Raw genomic sequence first — 20418 nt, 5'->3', positions numbered from 1 at the left:
ATTGAGCTGCGCCTGAGAGCAACGACTGTAAGGTCGCTGCCTTGGCAGCGGCTGGAAATGCGTCGCATCGAAGCTGTCGCTGCTTCCAATTGGCGGGCGCCGAAACAAAGTATGCAAACGCGCAGATGCGATTTGCAAGGGGCCAGAAAATGTATAACTACTGTAAATTCTCTATGTAGACTGTTGGATGTGTGGCTCGGAGTGGCTCTCGATGGAACCACGGGTCAGGAATGACGCTTGCCCCGACCGCCACCACAACCAGGACAGGACTGCCGACGAGTTAAAGGAGTTGGATGATGGGAGGAAGGTTACGAGAGGGTTTATTTGCATTATTTACATTGTTACAGGAGGAATGATCACGATGGAGGATGCAAAATGGAGCATTCCAAAAGGAGCATCCGGAAGGAGCATTAAAAGGGAGCACCCTTTTCAATGCACTCAGATGTCCAGTTTTATGCAGTTCTCCGTCCCTAGATTCCCAAGTTTAGAACGTGGTGGTGGTTGTTGCTATGAAGGGGGGGGGGGGATACTTGTCCCGACGTATGTTGGCCCTTAGGGCATCGCTCTTGGGGCTAGGACATCTCCGCCAGGGTGGCAGTGGCTTAAACTTGCACTATTGCGCACAGGGACACGCCCTCGTCACGTGTCGAGCCAGGGAGAGAGGAGGATGCACTCGGGCCCACTCCGACTGCGGAGGGGATAACCTCGTAGCCAGCCGAAAGATCCCACGCACCGCCGACAGCTGTTCTTTTGATGTCAGCCGACGCGCGGGGCAAGATCGCCCGGTCGGTCAAGAAGCCCGAAGGAGTCGCTTGGTCATTTGCCATGCCTGCGAATATTAGCGGACAGCGACCTCCAGCTCGCTGACATATCCCCATGCTGAACGTCTTCTACCGGAAATGAGGCCACATTAGCTCTCTCAGCTTAGTCACGCGCTTTTGGGAAAAATAGTTGCAGCTGGTTCGCTGCGGCGGCCTCTCCCCTTCGCCGGGAGTCCGCCCGGGCGATGCTTTTCTGGGTACTCGGGTCGGGAATGTGGGAGCGATTCTTATCACGTGGCTCGGGACCATCCCGAAGGAGCTTAGTGAGGCTTCCAGCAGGTGAACCTTGCCGACGACACCGGTAATTTATTTATTTATTATCAATACCTCAAATGCCCCAGGAATGGGGTATTACATGAGGGATGGGCTGAGTGTGTCACTAATGGGAGATTGGATGGCAGCCTTGAAGTGCAGTGGATCGGAGTGGTGCACGGAGTCGAATGGCAGGCCGTTCCAGTCTCGAGCAGTTTGCACGAAGAATACAGACGGGCGGACGCCCGAATGTAACCAGACAGTAAAATGGCACATCTGCCAGTGTTTTTCGCGTTACTTGTCCAGCACTCATCTTTTATGGCTGATACGCTCACTCTTTTGACTCACTGTAAAATGTTGCAGCGTAATTTAATATATGTTCCCAGTCTTTTGGCAGAAATCGGGAGCCCACACAATGACGCAATGCTCGTCATATTAGCTGTTGTTAGAGCCGCAACATTGAAACGAAGATCTCGTGGGGTGCTTTATTTCTCGAGCTAAGTAAAACGCTTAACACCTCAATACCGGTGTTAGGACGTATACGCTACAGCATTACCGCACATATACGATATCAACAAGAGAAAACGCACATGGTCAGCTGGTGTTGCAGAGCCCTTTGAACTACATTACCAAACTAGATTAACGGGGTCCCCCAACCTTTCGCTATTATTCGAGCCTGTTGCAAGCGTAGGGCAAAAGCACAGATCTGTTTGAGTACGGCATATTATTTCCAGTGCGGTTTGAACGGGCTCTCAAAAAGAGTCTGGGAAGTGAAAGATTGAGATTCAACGCCGATGGAGGGGTGCGCTTTGTGACGTGAACGCAAGGGTTAAAAAAAGGGAAATAAAATGGCTGCGAGAACACAGTTGAAGAGCTACGCACTGTTACATATGCAAGACGTGCGCTGATTAGGTTGACAAAGATAGCTGCAGAGAACACGAACATAGGATCATGTTCCAGCTAGCCCAATCCCAAGCATTTCTTCGCGTTCTAGTTGCCGCAAAGCGTGAGCAAAGCTATTGTTAAGTTAAAAATAACAAATATTGTGTGGAGACTGATTAATAACTTCCTAAACCGATTTGAACGTGAGTTCGAAAGCTGCGCAGTGTCCGAACCGCCTTTGAATGGCGTGATATGCACAGCGCAATGAAAGTGTGTTTCCGCTGCTAGCGGAGCGTGGCCGAATCCGAAATGAAGGCGCAGCAGAAGCGTGTGTTCTGAAGCTCACGGTGCACCCGTGCCGGCCGCTACCACGCATGGCGCACCGAGGCTGTTTGTAGCAGCAGCACACGGCTGCTGCCATCAGAGCGGGCAAGAGGCCGCAGTTTCGTCTGCGGTCTGACGCGCTCCTTTGGACCGTTAACAAGTCGTTTCCAGTACAAATAGAACAAGTGTACACCTCAAACGATGCAGTTCAGGAAGAGCATACACCAGTATAAAGTTCGCGTTCACGCTTTACAAGCTCCAGATTATCGCAGTTTTTGTACAAGTTGCGGTTCACAATTCCAACACATCAGTTAGCCTAGCATTAAGTAAAGTATGCTGCTTCTCGCTATGTGGCCCCTAACAATGCTGATTCAGTTACATTGCTGCATCATGACTATGACAGTCTTTTATAAATAGATAGCTCTCGATCGTCACGTGAAACACCCAAGTCCTGGATTATTGAAGTTAATGGGCCATTCTTCCGATGCGTAGCAAAATCTTTCTTTTAAACTTTGTCTATCGCTTACGTCGAATAGTTAAGACTGCCATATAGAATTAATGGGCATCGTTTCTTGAAAACAGATAATAGCAAAAAAAAACGCAAACCTGCCGAGGGGAGATCTGCGGGAAAATATTCTTTGCTATAGTGAAATGTAACGATATATGAAAAACTGCGTTAATAAATTATGAACTATTTCACGTCGAAAATATACTTGCCCAGAACTTCTGGGTACAGCCTTGTGCTCCGATCAGGCGCCGCAACCGTTTTCGCGTGGCTGGGAAGCGTGTTATAGTGCCCCTTTTAACATGCTTGATTTGTCGCGCAGTTATTGAAGGTTCAAAGCAGCACTGACTAGCTTGCAAGAAATTACTACTAGTTTTGGTGACGCGACTCCACTAGTGCTGCTTTCCAGACCCTTCCTTGTATTGCACTACCTGACTGTTTTACCGTACAGTTATGTTTTTATTGCACTTTCTGTGGCTATCATCATCTCGTCGCCTTGTCAGTTCACAGTTGCACAGTCGGCGGACAATCCTGCAGCCAGATCCAGAGAGGATGCGCAGGTGGAAGCCATCTCCTCAGCTCGATGACCTCTCCTGTGCACCGGATCCCTTTGCGTGCGGCCACCAGGTGTTGTTTCTAGCAACATGCGCGTTACACCGTAATCGAACGGAAGCTCAGACCTTTTGTTTTCGGGTTTACTAGGCGCCCTCTTGTTCCCAGCTGCGCACATGCGCGCACTTTGTGCGTGAATGGATCACCTTACTTTATGTGGAAGAGCGATGACTGTGCATCTCTTGGCGTCTATTGCCCTTCGTTAGTTGTGTTTGACTGTACTTGAATATCTACCATAGAAGCACGCATTGTCGACAGTAAAACTGCGGGATGACACGCCGCAAGTAAAGCGGATAAAAGCGACAATAGAAGTGCTCATCACAGAGGAAAAAAAAACAAACTATCTTTAGGTAATTTTCGGAAACACGATGTAAGGATGATGGCAGTTATCTTCTTGTATAACGGCCAACCCCCAACGTAGGCCAAAGGAACTGCTCACCAGGCCGATTGAGATACCGGCTGCTTGAAACGAGTCCGTGTGCGTCACGGAGTAGAGTCGTCCAAGGGGCGTATGAAGAAGGTCACCGGAGCCGAAACCACGAAGGCCATGCGCGCGTCCAGCTGCACGATGACTTCCACGGTCGATCCTGCGCAGTCAAACCGACATGGAGTTAAGCAGGGCAGCAGTTACGGTGTATCTTCATCATCATCATCTGGCACCAAGGACTCTTCCATGTGGCGCCTTCAAAGCTGAGGCGCGGTCTCACTCGCGCCGCCACGGAGGCTTGTGGGGATCCGTGGACCGTTTAATTAGCACCAGCACAGAGCCGCTTGGCGTCCTTTGTTGAGAACGCATTGTCTGAGAAACGAGGCCGTGAGGACAGACTACAACGAAGCACGGAGTGCGTGAGTGGCTTCCTCGCTTTGTCAATCATCCGCGGTCTCCCCGTATACCGCAGCGATTGTTATCTCATTCTGCCTTTTTGCCATTGCTCAAGATGGCCCCTGGCATACCGGAGCCACCACCACGCAGGGCACGCCGACAATGCAGCCCTGGTGCCCCGCCGCTGGCCTTAGCTGACAGAGGGGCAGACGGATCGTCGAAATAAACGTTCGAAAATACGGTCCCTGCTCTGCATGCCTCCACTACGGTGTCACGTGCCGATATTACCTTCTGCATTAAAACTGCAGTAAAGTTGCAGGTCTCTCTTTGCAGGCCTTACTAGGTTCGTTATGTTCTTCGCACCAGAGGTGCCCACCGCCCGAGACGGTTGCTTGGTTTGATGACCGAAGGCGTTCTTCGCACTAGGGAGGCCCCATCAGAGACGGTCTTGCGACGAATCAGGATGCAGGTATTAAGGGAGTGTGACTTGACTGTTTTATATACAAAAATTTACATTACAAACAAATTGATGCACAAGAGACAATTTAAAGAGAAAAAAGGTTAGACAATAACAAGAAGGTGGACCCTATCCCTAAAGTAAACAACACTAAAAATGGACGTCAAATTTCTTCCAAAAAAAGGAAAACCCATTTTCTCAGAAGGCGCCACAACCCTTGGTCCAAAGGTTTGCCTGTCCCGCCCGGCAGCCTTTTCAGTATTGAAGAAAGAACTCTTTCCCGCAGAAAAAGAAAAGCAAAAACAACCACACAATCGTGCGCGCACGCGTGCAATCGGTTTCGTCGAAGCTCGTCAACCCGGGCGCTGTTCCGCAATTAGAGCTGTCATCGGACTCCGGCGGGGTGCTTCCGCTGTGTGCGACTGTCGGCTCGGTCCCGACCTTCCCAGTGGGATTAGCCTTCTCGTGAGCACACGCGGCTTAGCTTCCACGTCGATACCCGTTCGTTGGGGTTATTTCAAATTGGTCGCCGCTGCCCATCCGTCATTTTCATTGCTCCCCTCTTTGACAAGGCTAATGAAGTCGAGAGTGTGACGGAATCCCGTCTGGCCGGGGGGATACATTTCAAAACAAAGAGACGCCGACCAGTAAAACGAAAAAATTGTATTGTACTACTTTTCAAGATCTTCCCATGAGATGCTGGTCGCAAGGTCGCGTCACGTTTGGTGTCTTGTCAAGACGAGGGGGCTTCCGGCGCAGAACAGTGCGAGGACAAAAGCGCGTGGCCGTCCCTGTCAGCGTGGCTTCACCCCAAGACGGGCGCTCCTTTTCAGCGCGCTCCCCCGCCGCCCGTCACCGAAGGAGGAAGGGGGGGGGGGTCAAAACGGGGCTGCCGCGGGTAGGCGCCGAGACCGGGCGACTGGTCCTGATGACCCCGCGGATCATCCGATCCCTTACACCTGCCAAAATCTGTCGCGTTCCGCCGCTTGTTTCATCCAACCAAGCAGAGACAGTGCAAATTTGATTGCACGCTGAGCACATTAAGCGCATGGTTTGGGCAACTGTGCCAGCTGTATGTCAATGTAGAAGCTTGGGCGAGTCGGTGGCAGATCATTCTTTAAGCGTAGTGTACAAGGCAGTGGGCCTCTTCGTAATCAATCACCAGTTTTAAGTCAGCGCTCGTGTGTACCTCTCTGCTTTGCGTCTGTCTTGTTCGCGCTGTTTTAAGAATGAGCGGCTGCATGTGTTTTACCTTAAGAGATGGACAATGGAGGAGGACGTCAAGGACTTGGAAACTACAGAACGATGAGCTTACTGTCCTTTCTATACAAGGTATTCACTAAGGCAATCGCTAATATAATCAGTGTGACCTTAGACTTCAATCAACCAAATCACCAGGCAGGCTTTCGTAAAGGCGACTAGACAATAAACTATATTCACAGTACTATTCAGGTGATGCTGTGTTTGTCTGTCCTATGCATTGCTGGTTACACAAGGACAAACACTGCATTCCGCATTCGATTTAACAACACCGCGCACACACCAAGTCTCTCCCAAATCTTCCCCTATCCAAGCATGTAAACTCAGAAGGACACCCATTTGACCAACTAAAAGTAACAATTATTCAAGGGGCTTCAAAAGCAGGTGATAACGTGAACAACGTGAATCCTATTTTATCCACAAGTTTAATACTATTCAAGACGGTCTTAACGAAAAGCCTGGTACCCTTTCTTTTATTCACGACCTCCAAACAAAAAAAAAAATACTACACTTCTCGTTAATTGGCTAACTCTGATAATCCTAGTGTATATACCAGGCAATCATACACCTCCCTAGTTACTCTATCCTGCCTCGTGCAGTATTGATAAGCTTTGACGTTCCTTCCTTACTTTTTTCCGACAACTTGAAATCCTTGTACACAGCCCGACCCTCCTCCACTGCAAACAAGTATTCCGGACGAAGTCGGTTCAACGACCCGCCCAGGGAGAGGGATGCACTGTTCAGTGAAACCCAGACCCCCTGTGTAAGTTCTTACACATGTGCTCGTTAACGTAGCCCACTCCTTCCTTAACGTTCTAGCCCTCGGCTCACCGGAAATTAGTGAGACCCCCCACAAGGCGCCTGGTTTGGCCTGTTCGTCGCTGCCAGTGTCATTTGCGCAGTGGCGCCTCTTTGGCCACGCATCTGCAGCGGCGCCCATCTTTGTGTTTGTGCATTTTGTTTGTGTGTTTTGTTTGCACGTTTTGCTTTCGTACGCCTGTTGTTGCCGCGCTGTCCATGTCCCCCGCACCGTCTTCCTCTCCCTTTCTCTCGTTTCGCCATCTCCTTTTTTGGCCGTCCTTCCTTACTAGTTCACCCCCCCCCCCATTTTCTTTTCTTTCTATTTTTTGCTACCTCCCCCAATCTTGTCCCTGTCTGCTCCCCGCACCCCCATTTTCATTTTTTGTTTAATTTTTTCAACTGCTGTTGTTGTTTGCCTGTTACGCTAATTCCTCCCTCCTCTGCAGCTCACAAACTTAAAACGTCCATCTGACGCGATACCACTACACTCCTGAAGAAGACCGCACCGCGGTCGAAACGTTGATAAATAAATCGGTTGGTAGAGTACCGGACGCGATATTCGGAGGTCGTGGGTTCGGATCCCACCGGCAGCATGGTTGTTTTTTCTGCTGCTTTATAATTAACTTTCTTTAAGCAACAGATTAATCGAAAACACTAAAATAACTAAAGAAAACAATAGAAACATTCCCCTGTGCACCATGGTTTCGGTGACTGTTGGCTTCCTTCATATGTTTGTCAAACGAGCCCCTCATTTCGTTTACCTTGTCTGCTAATAGCTTAACGAGGGTCTCGGTTCTGGCAGTGCTGATGCCATAGATAGCATAAGAGGGCTCTCGCAGCACAGTTTCCGCCCTCGCCGTTAGATGACGTTCTACGTCACATTCGCGGTAATACAGGACGTGCTACGTTCGCCGCTATGGACGAGGGTGGCGCTGGTGAACACTCTCAAGGTTCGCTTACACACAATAAAACATAAATACCCACGAGAGCAGCAGAGTGGACAGCCGTCGCCGTAGCTCAGTTGGTAGAGCACCGGACGCGATATTCGGAGGTCGTGGGTTCGGATCCCACCAGCGGCATGGTTGTTTTTTCTGCTGCTTTATAATTAACTTTCTTTAAGCAACAGATTAATCGAAAGCACTAAAAAATTAAAGAAAACAATAGAAACATTCCCCTGTGCAACATGGTTTCGGTGACTGTTGGCTTCCTTCACACACACACACACACACACACACACACACACACACACACACACACACACACACACACACACACACACACACACACACACACACACACACACACACACACACACACACACACACGTATATATATATATATATATATATATATATATATATATATATATATATACGTATATATATATATATATATATATATATATATATATATATATATATATATATATATATATATATATATATATATATATATATATATATATTATACACTCCATAGAAAACTAGAAAGCATTTGACTCGGTCGAAACCTCAGCAGTCACTACGGGACAAGGGTGTGGAAGAGGCGTTATCTATAGCGGCTGCACAGCCACCACAGTCCTCCATAAACTCAGCAAAGAAATCCCTACAGGGAACGGTGTCAGGCAGGAAGGCACGATTTTTCAGTAATATTCACTGAGTGTTTACAGGCGGTACTGACATGTCTGGATTGGGAAGAGTTAACAATGAGAGTTATCGAAAAGAAAACATTTGACACAAGTCTGTTTGGTTGGGAAATTTAATTTAGGATAAATATATTTGTCCTAAGGGTTATTAGTTTGTATTGGAAAGCATTTTGTTTCGTCAAAAAGATCTTGGTGATCGGAGGGCCGTGTTAGGTGGCCGCTAGTCCATGGCTGTTGGCGACGTGGTTGGCCCACTTGACGGCCCGGACTTGCGTCTTGGGGTCTGAGCTGGCCAGCCTGCAGCCTCCCACCGCTCGAGAGAAGGGATCTCTGCAAGCTACGCCGGAGGCGGTTCTTCCTTACGATCCCACAGCATGTGGTCGTAAGTGGTCGTAACATTGGGGTTCGTACTGCGAGGGGTGCACGAGTGACAGCTGCGCGCGGGTGCCCAAACCACCTGTGCGCATGCAACCCGGGGACTGTCGTAGTGGTCAAGCCTACAACGACGGTCTATCTAAAAGCAGCTTTCCAATACGGTGAGTTTGGCGCTGCCCTCACTCATTACGCTCGACCAACTCAGCCCAACGCCATAACTATATCTCCCCTAGTTGGGAACAGAGCCTAGTGGTGTGTGGCACGCAAGAAGAAGAGGTGGTCCGACGCCTGCTCACAGACTTTCAACTCCCCGCCGGTCAGGGCCTCATTGCCATGCGCGGACATGGAAAACTGACTGGTGATGTGTGTCGTGGGGTTATCACGGTGCACAACCGTGAAACTAGTGAATCGCTTCAACTCAAAATCCAGTGGCGTGGTGATGAACTTGTAGCCATCCGCAAGCTGGGAACCACCAACGTAGCCGTGCTCACTTTTGGGGGCTCCACTGTCCACCGTTTCGTGCGCTACAACTGCGAGCTTGCCCAAGTTCTTGAGTACAAACGTACAATCCCAGCCTGCTACCGGTGTGGCGAACTGGGCCATCGAGTCGACATCTGCCCGGCTCCAGTACGCGAACGCTGTGGCCTATGCGGCCAAAATGTCGGCGCCACTGAAAAGGGAATGGCACCGCACAACTGCAAGCCAATCTGTCTTGTTTGCGGGGCTAGTCACCTCACCAGCTCCCGTGAATGTAAAGGCAAATTCCGATAGAACGCTGTGGCCTATGCGGCCAAAATGTCGGCGCCACTGAAAAGGGAATGGCACCGCACAACTGCAAGCCAATCTGTCTTGTTTGCGGGGCTAGTCACCTCACCAGCTCCCGTGAATGTAAAGGCAAATTCCGATAGCTTCATTCACCTGGCGGGCCCACTAAGCGGGCTAAAGGACCACCACCACCAAGACGCTCGGACAAGGCGGCGAACACGCCACCCGGCGGTGCCAATCAAGACGCGCAACGAGGGGATCGCGCCAACACCTCCAAGCAATACAACGACAAGGAACGCCAGCAACTGGCATCTTCACAACCCAAGAAGGCCGCGCCATCAAGCGGCGGCACCGGGAACCCAGCGCCCGGGCCACGTCAGCAAAAAGGCGTCGTCGATCGCGCCCCACTGCGGGAGCCAAAACAATCACAGGTGGGCAGTTGGGCAAGTCGAGTGGCCTCCCAGTCCTCCCCATCCTCTCTTTTCTCTCCCACCTCCACTAACCCCCCTTCGACCGTCGAAGCTAAACATAAACGAGAGCTTGCTCTTCTCCGGGCACAGAATGAGAAGCTCGAAGCCAGACTTAACGCTCTGGCCACTCAAAACTCTTCTCCTATGCCCTCCCTTACGGAGGACGACGATAACATAACTGAACGGGTACCCTCGCCACCGACTGAAGCGCACCATCATGCCCTGGAGGCCCGAGTGGCGGCTATCGAAAACATTGCTGCACAGCTTCCTCAACTCATAAATGCTGCCATTGCTGTCCAGATGGATAGCATAACTGCCCGCATCACGCGCTCGGTATCAGTCTTAACCCAGAAATGGATTCTCGAAAACCCAAGTCTCTCTAAACGCGTAGGACCCCGTAGGGTTCCCACACGGCCCACAAAACTATCTCGTCGTATTGACGATTCCGATAATGAGGAATGCGCCCTCCGCACGGCTTCGGGCTGCAGTGGATCAAACCTCTTTAACACAGCAGCATCCTTCACCCCCTCAACCTCTGATCATGGCCCCCAATCCTAGACCGCGAGCACCGACACAAACAGATCCCTTCACAGTAACCCAGTGGAATTGCAGGGGTTTCAAGGACCGGCGGAAGCAAGCACACTTTCGCCTCTACCTTGAAACCTTTGAGTTCCTCGTGGCCATGGTCGCCCTTCAGGAGCCCAGAGCTAACACCAAACTCACTAATTATCAGACTTTCCAGAGGAACACACAAACCTGCATCCTAGTTCACAAAGACTATACAGCACAAGAGGTCACCCTCCCATCGACCCCCGAATACTCCTATGTCATGGTCACGGTCTTACCTTTGCGGAGCAAAGACCCCTCGATTCATGTGCTTAATATATACTGCCCCCAAAACTTAAAGATGTAACTTTTTCTAAGCTCTTTACAGAAGCAATGCGCGCGGCTGGACGCTACCCCCCTGCTCATTGTAGGAGATTTCAAGGCTACATGTCGGCAATGGGGCTACCTTAGGGAGTAACCCCGAGGCAGAAAATTGGCGGAACTAATTTCGACTCTCGGTGTAACCCTCCATACCGATCTGGCCAACCCCACTCGCATGGGCAACTCAGTAACCAGGAATACATGCCCAGATTTGACCCTTACCCGCAATATTCGGCAGGCCGACTGGCTTAACACCCAAGACACCCTTGGCAGTGACCACTGCATCATTAATACGACCATTTACACACGGCCCCTTAAACTCCGCAAAAACGAACAATGCATTCAGCTCACTGATTCCACCCCTGAAGTAAACAACCATCTTCTCCATCTTTGGGAGGCCCGCCGCAGTCTCACCAAACGATGGAAAAAGCAGAAACACAACAAGAAACTCAGACACCGCATTCTTGAACTCACCCACAAGGCTGCCGGCTATGCCGCTCAATTAGCCGACACTAACTGGGTGGATCGTGCAACATTGCTGCGCGCCAGATGTCTGGCCGCAACAACTGGCGTATGTTTCGTGCACTTATTGACCCCAATCAAACACGCGCAGAACACAACAAGAAACTCAGACACCGCATTCTTGAACTCACCCACAAGGCTGCCGGCTATGCCGCTCAATTAGCCGACACTAACTGGGTGGATCGTGCAACATTGCTGCGCGCCAGATGTCTGGCCGCAACAACTGGCGTATGTTTCGTGCACTTATTGACCCCAATCAAACACGCGCAGAAACGGCGCGGCACCTACAACGTGCAATGCATAACTTTCCCGGTACTACAACACAACTGGCCCGAACATTGTGTGACAGATATCTCTGTACCACGGTGGACCCTCGCCTTTCTCAATGCTCATACATAGGGCAAACAAACCTGAAGCTGGACGCGCCCTTCAATCTCCATGATTTGAAGGAGGCCCTAGCCAAAATGAAACGTGGTACTGCACCGGGCCGGGACAGGGTTACCGTAAAACTTCTGGCGAACCTTCCGGATGCAGCCTATCGTACCCTCCTTGCATTCATCAACCATATCTGGCTTGGAGAGATTCCTCTCCCCTCGGATTGGAAAACAGCCTTAGTGACGTTTATTCCTAAGGCAGGCAAGCCAATTGATGTGGAGCACCTGCGCCCTATCTCCCTCACATCTTGTGTCGGCAAACTGATGGAGACTATAGTGCGAGACAGGTTGTCCACTTACCTCGAAACACATCACACTTTTGGGGACACTATGTTTGGTTTCCGACCACAGAAATCCACACAAGACATCCTTCTACAACTCCATAATGACATATTAGAGCCCAAAGAACTCCCTCACAATGACAAGGTAGTCCTGGCCTTGGATTTGAAAGGAGCCTTTGATAATGTAAAACATCCTTCTACAACTCCATAATGACATATTAGAGCCCAAAGAACTCCCTCACAATGACAAGGTAGTCCTGGCCTTGGATTTGAAAGGAGCCTTTGATAATGTAACACATGAAGTAATACTTAACCACCTCCAAGATACCAACTGTGTTCAGAATACACACCGATACATCTGGCAATTTCTCACGAATCGACAGGCATACATTCGAATTCAAGACAAGGAACACGGTCCCTATACCATCAGATCCCGGGGTACACCACAGGGTGCGGTTTTATCTCCCCTCCTCTTCAACCTCGCAATGAAAGACCTTCCCGCAAAATTAAGCTCTATGCCCGGCATCCGATATGCCCTATATGCGGATGATATCTCTATCTGGGCAACAGAAGGCAATCTCGGGCACATGGAGACCTGCCTACAACAGGCAGCGGAGGCAGTGGACACTTACGCTGCATACTGTGGTCTCCAGTGTGCTCCCACCAAATCAGAATTTGTCCATATTCGATCCTCTCCTCGGGACGACACTTCCAATTCACCTCACACTCCCTTCGGGTCCGATTAGACAGGCCAAGGAGATCCGCATCCTCGGTCTCTTTATTCACCAACAACGCAGACCGGACACAACACTCGCAAAACTCCGCATGTATGGTGATCAGGTGGGCCGTATGGTACGCCGAGTCTCCAACAAGCGTGGGAGGTTACGAAGCAAAGATGCCTTGCGACTGGCATATGCCTTTGTAACGAGTAGAATTCTCTACTCAACCCCCTACCTTCACATGCGCAAACACGACGAGGATCAACTCGAGGTCATGCACCGCAAAGTCATCAAACAGGCTCTTGACCTTCCCATTACCACATCCTACCAGCGTTTGTTGGACCTGGGGGTGGTCAACACCTATCGGGAACGCAGAGACGCCCATCTCGTCAGCCAATATACGCGCCTATCACAAACTACATCCGGTCGCCGCATTCTTGACCGACTCCACATCCAACACACCATCACCTTTGAGGAACGGGTACGAGCGCCAGAACCCTGGAGACGCGCCCTCAGGGTCCGACCCATTCCTCGCAACATGTCACACTCTGACCACAATGGCCGTCGCCAGGCGCGTGTGGAAGCACTGGAGCAACATTATGGTCGATAACAACACGTGTATTACGTGGAAATTGCCGGTCCCCACCGTGGGGGGTGGTTCACCGCAGCAGTGGTCCACTACAACACCACAGTGGCAGGGCTCACTTTCCGCGCCTACAGCACAACACACGCGGAGGAAATCGCGATTGCACTCGCACTCTCCCTCCCACAAGTGAAACACATCATTACCGACTCGAAGGGGGCCTGTCGGAACTATGAGCTGGGTTGGATACCTCCTCTCGCCTGGCGCATCCTACAAAATTGTTGTCGGTCCAGCGACCCTCCAAACTGTAACCTCATCTGGGCTCCCGGCCACCAGGGACTCCAGGGCAATGAGTTAGCCGATCAGGCGTCCCGCGCGCTCTCTCCCCGGGCACTCAGACTTGCTCAGGAAGCCTACTACGAGCCTACCCAATATTTAATTACATTCAAAGACATCACTACATATTATAAGGGCAGTCATCGTCGCTTTCCGGAACCCTGTAAGGGTCTCCGGAGAGCAGACGAACGGCTTCTTCTCAAAATTGTTACAAATATAATGATGTGCCACCGGCAGTATTGAAATACTTCAATTCAGAATTTGATGGTGGCTGCAGGCTGTGCGGAGCGACGTTCTCGGACGTTTTCCATATAGTCTGGGCCTGCCCTTCCAATCCCCACCCTTCCCAATCCTTCATCTCCCACCCTTCTAGGGAGGCCTGTGAGGCGGCGCTACTCAGCTGCCATGACCTGCAGTCCCAACGGACCTTGGTCGCCGGGGCGCGAGCGGCGCTAGACGCCATTGGGGCTCCGGAATAGGAGCTCCACCTAGATTTGTGAGGGCCTGGGTCATAGGGCCTGGGCCCAAACACCTCCTTGTAAATAATAAATGTTTACCACCACCACCACCACTCCGAGTGCTGTCCGTACTTTCGTGCAGAGCGCGTGCTCTGGCCCTACGACGGCCCTCGCGGTGCACGGGGTGCGTGTTCTTGGGGACCGGTTTTGTGAGTAGGCTCTTCCTGATATATTTCGGCAGCCGAGTTTTCGCGTCTCCCCTCAGGGGTGCGTTGCCCATTCCTAGTCGGGAGCGAATGGCTCTGCCCGCAGTGGTACAGAGGCAACACACATGTCTAGAACGGCCCAACTGTGTGTTCCGCAGCTCGCAAAGCCGCTACTACCCGAAAGGCAGAAAAATGACGATGAAATCCTATGAGTCTAACAGCATGTGCTTACATCCAGACCATTTTTAACCAAATGTTGTCGTTAGAAATCGCGTGTTCAGCTCGAAACACGCCCAGACAAGCGTTTTTCCCTCTGTACGAGTGAGTCTCTCCCCTTAATTTCTTAGGACAGGGCTAATCGGAGGGATATGGGTGAGGCCTTTGTCCCTCAGTGGACGCGGTTAGGCTGACGGCGGCGAAAACGACGACAATGATGATGGTAGTGTGTTTAGCTTCGCAGCTATATACGTTCGTCGAAATATCGCGTCACCGTCGTCGTTCGCGCTCCGCACAGCTCCGCAACCCTAGCTCGCCCCTCTGCTTACTGTGCCCGGCTACTGCCGGCTACTCCCGACTACTCCAACACTGTAAACGCCGCACCCCCACAACCCTACCGCTCTTGCTGCGCCTGCCACGCCAGATGCCCGGCTTACTGAATGGATGAGCGACCGTGCGGAACTGTGAAGCGTGAAGCACGGATACACCCTGTACATCCTCAACCCCATCCAACACCCGAACCCAAAGTAAAATCACTGCAAGTACCGCAGCTGTTTTCTCTTTGCCGCAGCGCCGCCTATTGGCCAGTTGCGATTACGTCATTAGGCTCTGCCATGGATGGCCCACTCGCTCTAGGGGCCGACGGGGCGCAGTGCTTCCGAGCTGGTTGGCCGGCGTGTTTTATGAAGTACAACGTAGCTCGTTCAGTATCGCGTCTGTGTACATGCGTGTGTGTGTGTGCGCGCGAGAGTGTGTCTGTGTGTGTGGGGGGGTGTCTGCGTGCGCGCGCGCGTGTGTGTGCGTGGGCGCGAGTGTGAGTGCGTGTGCGCGCGTGTGTCTGTGTGCGTGCTTGCGCCTGTGTTCGTGCGCGCACGTGTGTCTGCGTGTATGTGTGTGTGGGCGCGCGCGTGCGTGTCTGTGGGCGCGTGTGTTCGCGACAGCTATATGTTTTCGGAGACGTTGCTGGTTATCGATATTGGCTAATGAGGCTTCAATAAAAAAATTGCACTAGCTTAGCTCGGCTATACCCGAATGTACGTAGCGAGATGTACGTTTCCCTGGCTGAGCTTGCTTTTCGGAAGCTCGAATGGTGTGATCAGTCACACGACGGGCCTTCACATCCTCTTCTGTTGGTTCCCGTTGACTGACGCCTTCCATAGGCTCCATCTCGGCGGCTATGCGCCGTCTATTACGCTCGGCAGTCTGGCATCTGCGTTTGGCAAGCCGTTCCTCGCTGTGTTCGGGCGTCTCTGCTGCTCTATTCGCCTTCTGACGCTCACTCTCTCTCAGTTGAGTTGCCAAGTGCCAGGCGACAACCTCAGGATCGAAGAGTTAATCTTCTCTTGTCTATGCTGCCGCTTAGCAGTGGCTGGACTCTCCTTCTGTGCATGTATGTCAAACGTTGTGATACAGACGCCCATTACATCTCCGCCTTTTATACGTGATGCTGCGCATGCGACGCGCGGTTCGGGTGATAGAGCGGCGAGGCGGCGAGGAAGAACGCGGGGCAGATGTGGGCTCTCGCTAATTACCATGGTATCGGCGTATGCCCACAACTGCTCATCCGCGTGACGTCACACTCGTCTCCGACGGTGGGGCGAGCGCACGCCGCACCTTGCTCCTCTCCGGTTGCCATGGTAACGGCGCATGCGCACAACTTTCCTCTCCCATGCACCGCGAAATGTTGGACTGATAGCCCAGTGTAGCTCTCGCTACAAAAAATAAATGGTGGAGTTTAACATCCCGAAGCGACACGTTATAGATATGAGGGACGCCGATGTGGACGGGTTTGGCTGAATTTTGGCCACCTGGGGTTATCTAACGCGTACTTACATCGCACTGCACACGGTCGTTTCTGTATTTTGCCTGCATCGAAATACGGCCACAACGCGTCCGCACGTTAAGACGCACGCTTATTCCACAAAGGCTCTCCTCTGTCTTAAGCTCTATCGGCGCAGCGGCACACGGCCAACGAAAAGAAGAAGGAAGAGAAGGGGGACGAACACAGCGCTGACTGCCTACTGCTTAAATGCACTCAGACTCAGCTTAAATCAATGCCAGCTAGCCCAAGAACTAACACTTATCGAAGCTCTCCTCTACTTTGCGTTTCTTTTGCCGACAGGCTGCATCGCTCACCATCTCCTCCACCGCCTATGAGCAGTCGCGAAAGCATTTTATCAGGGGGGGGGGGGGGGGGGGGGGGGCATAGCGCGTTGGCCTGCGCGTCGCGTAAAGCTAAAGCGTAAATGGAACGTTATCTACGCATCACACTTCCAAGTGAACAGCTGTGCTAAACGTTTTGCTGTGTCTCGCTCGTTTGTACGCAGCCTGAGCGCTTTAAAGTTTTTCGGGGCCCGAAAACATGCGTTTGCGAGCCTCTCACGAAAGCGCTAGAAGAACAAGCCTGCTTCATTCGTTGTCGGCGCACACCCGGGCACTCAAGAAAACGAGAGGCTGCGCAGCTGTCGTACGACGCTTTCGGGGCTTTCGTAAGCCCTCCTCTCACCTAAGCTCTCGATCATGAATACTTCCAATTGGTTATGTTTTGCGCAAAGACGGTGAACAAGGCGGCCGAAAGGGAGACTTCCTTCACCTAGCAGACGACGCGCTCGCCGCGGTGGACCATTTCTGGCAACAACAGCCCAATGTTGCCCGCGTGCTGCCCGCTGATTGCGGTACTTTCAGAGTTCCAGTGACTTTAATGCACCTCATCTGTGGCTGAAATTCGCATTTCCACCAGTGACGGTAAATACCCAATGATTTTCTGGTATGCCTTCTCTCGTTAATTTCTGTAATACAAGAAGTATTTTTGATTTGCGGGAAGCTCAAACGGGAACAAGGTTTGGTAACGTTAGTAACCGAGTTTATTACACTTAGCAAGCCCTGCCAGCCAAGTCGGTATTCAGCCCAGTCAGTGGTGAATTTCCCTGTAGCTATTACACCGTGACATGGCTTCCCCACAAGCGCTTATATGAATTGTTGAATCGAATAGAATAACTGAACAGAATGCGAACATAATTTTATTGCAGAAAAAAACTGCCAATCTGCTGCGCAAAGCAATAAACTCAGCGTAAGCTGTCGCTGTGCTGCCGTCTGTATTTTGCCAGTGGCTAAGACCTTCAATGAAGCCTAAGATCTACAGGCTTGTGGCGCATACAAAGATCGCAACGAGCGCGCGATCACGTGCATGGCGCTCATAATGCACAGGCGGCTTATTTCACCCGTTTTTTTTTTCTCGTAATAGCTTCCGGGTTACAGCAGGCCCCATGTGAGGGACAATATCCAACTTCGTTGAGGCACCGTGGTGACCATAAGTGAACGCTAAAAGGCCGAATCAGCTCGTATTCAAGGCCGGCAAAAGAAGAACCGAATGTTCCGCAGAGGAGAGCGCGGCGATGCTTTGTGCGCCCTCTTTTTTTTTTTCAGCGCAAATATGAGCGTTTCGTCCCCAGACAGCGAGCTCACCAAGGGCGGAAAGCACCGCGGCCGTCCAGAAGAGCTCCCCGCCGACGGCTGGCGGCGGCAGCAGCAGCAGGCGGACCCACTTGCCGTGGCGGCGCTGGAATGGGTGAGCGCTTCCGTCTGGCGAAGCTTGGACACGAAGTAGGCTCCGCCTGCGACACAGTCGCGAGGGGCGTGCATACGATTTCAGTGGCTAAAGCCGTCGCATGATGCCGAGAAAGAAAGTGGTCTTCAGCAGCTTGTAGCCGGAGCCGAGTGCAGGAGACGGGGACTCCGAACGAGCGACGTTGTGGTGCTTGCACAGCTATAGGCGGCATTTGATGTTGACCAGAAGACAAGAGCACGTAATATAATGGGTCAGAATACCCTCGGCAAATTTAGGTGCGACTGGGCCCGAAGTGGCCATTAGTGAAGGCTATCGCCCCTTCCTTGAGAGCGCAAGGGGTGCACATGTGCCGAGTAGGCTTGATAGTCGGGAACCATGCACGCGCTGGGTTGGTGGCCAGAAGAAACGTCGTCTTTCACAGAACCTGTGCGTATATCTGAGGACCAGGTACAGCATGCAGCACTTTTATCCGGACTCATCACTATAAGTGCGTGTCTTGTATGTACTAGAGCAAACGAGCCGGCAATATTCATCTACGCATGAAGTGGTCCTGGCTATTACCGACCCTTACATCGGATCAAGGGCAGCTGGGCAGGACCCAATAAGCTTGTAACGGTTAATTAGTTAACTAAATGACGACCCTCGACGACCTCAAGGTAGTCGTAACCGGCAAATTTACCACCATTGTCTTATTAGGCCAGCCAAGCCGCAAGAGCTAACTCTAAAAGAGATTTAAAAAAAAAGATTGTGTGGCACCGACCCAAGCAGCACGCCGATAATGGCCCTGAACTGGTCGAATACCGTGGAAAATTGGCTCCAATAAAGGGCTATAATGGCATCTGACTGGGGCGCTACCCGACCCAATGTTTGAGCCAGTGCACCCCACTGGCTTTCCAATCAGAAGCCAGTAATGACATACAAAGTTCTTGATTGGCTTGAATGGCATTCCTTGGCTATTTGATATTAGTCATCCAAGATTCCTCATTGGCACATTTATCATAGGCAGCCGACCCAACCCAGCGGCTATCCGATATTTCCCGCCCAAGCTTATCCGCTGTTTGTTTATCACAGGCGTCCAGTGACACTCGCTGGCTACCCACTATTGCCCAGCCAAGCTAATGCACTTGTTTTCGCCGAAGGCATCCAGCCACTCACTGGCTACTGAATGTTTCCCACCCGAGTACACCCACTGGTTGTTCACCGCATTGCATCCAGGTACACTGACTTGCAGTCCCATTGTTAGCTTCCCGATACTGCTTACCTAGCATTCTGTGCTTCGCATTGTCAAATTCATCTGTGACGAATGTTTCATTTTGGCAACCATCATCTATGCAATGAGTTTGTAAATGCCACATTCTATTGTTACATGCACTGAAAATGAGCAAACCGGCAATGAAGTTTAATATTTGAACATTTATTAAAAACGTAACAAAGAGCCGCAGGTGTAGGCGGGCAGTGTAGGCTGCGTGGAAGCGATTAATTAGCCCTGTAAGGTCTCATCAGGGCTCGACCGCCTCGTCAAAGACTCCGCTGCTGTAGCAGGGCCCGGGTTCGAGGGAGCGGCTGCAATGAGGGCAGGCCCAGGTGCAATCCCAGGCAGCTAGCACCTCAGCCACGAGCTTTTTGCGGCCGCCTACCCCAGTGAAGAGCTACGTACGGCTGCCTGCCGATGTATGCCGGGACAACCTACACAGCTGTCTTCTCCTTTTCGGTGATGGCATCTGCACATACAAACAGCGAAAGAAAACGTTATTTGGAAAAATGCATTTTGGACAATAGTAGCTAGGATAGCTAGTGCATGCAGTATGGATTGGAAATAAAACTATCAACTGTAGCCCCTCTGCAGAGCTTTGTCAAAATAAAGGATTTCTTGCTGAACTTGAGCTAGTCGGGAAGGCCCATAAAAGTCATCCCTACACTAGCCACAACCTCTGGCAGCTTGTGGACCCCTAGCTGGAGGAGCTGCCGGCGCTGAAAACAAGAAGCAAATAATTGCGAATGACAATTTGAATCACAAAAATAGAATAGAACTGATCGGCTTGTTGGTGATGTATGTTAAGTCTTACAGTACAAAAAGGAAAAGGAACAAGCTTGAAGAAGCACGGCGATCCTTCTCATTTTTTGCGAAAACATAGCTGCGTGTCTCAAGCGTGTTTCAACGTGCAGCCGCTTTCTG

The 20418-nt window shown here is 51.2% G+C and overlaps 1 protein-coding gene across 3 annotated transcripts in view; it reads right to left on the bottom strand.

Annotated features, from left to right (window-relative positions):
• The window catches only part of LOC144102482 (high affinity choline transporter 1-like), a 30197-nt gene extending 11581 nt beyond the window's left edge, over positions 1 to 18616 (bottom strand). For 2 of the 3 annotated variants that reach the window (XM_077635755.1, XM_077635760.1), the window contains exons 1-3: positions 18319 to 18616; positions 18140 to 18233; positions 3836 to 3983 (exon numbers count right to left, since the gene is read on the bottom strand). In XM_077635755.1, coding sequence (XP_077491881.1) covers positions 3880 to 3983; positions 18140 to 18233; positions 18319 to 18453 — 333 coding nt within the window. In that variant the 5' untranslated portion in view covers positions 18454 to 18616 and the 3' untranslated portion in view covers positions 3836 to 3879. Of the gene's footprint in view, positions 1 to 3835; positions 3984 to 18139 lie in introns of all 3 variants that reach the window. The other variant, XM_077635748.1, reaches the window with a different exon arrangement.
• Between the last annotated feature and the right edge of the window lie 1802 nt (positions 18617 to 20418).

The sequence above is a fragment of the Amblyomma americanum genome, chromosome 1 (assembly GCF_052857255.1).
Source record: "Amblyomma americanum isolate KBUSLIRL-KWMA chromosome 1, ASM5285725v1, whole genome shotgun sequence".
In the NCBI taxonomy this organism is placed as follows: Eukaryota; Metazoa; Arthropoda; class Arachnida; order Ixodida; family Ixodidae; genus Amblyomma; species Amblyomma americanum.
The sequence above is the reverse complement of the archived record's forward strand: the minus strand, read 5'-3'. Positions and strand labels throughout refer to the sequence as shown.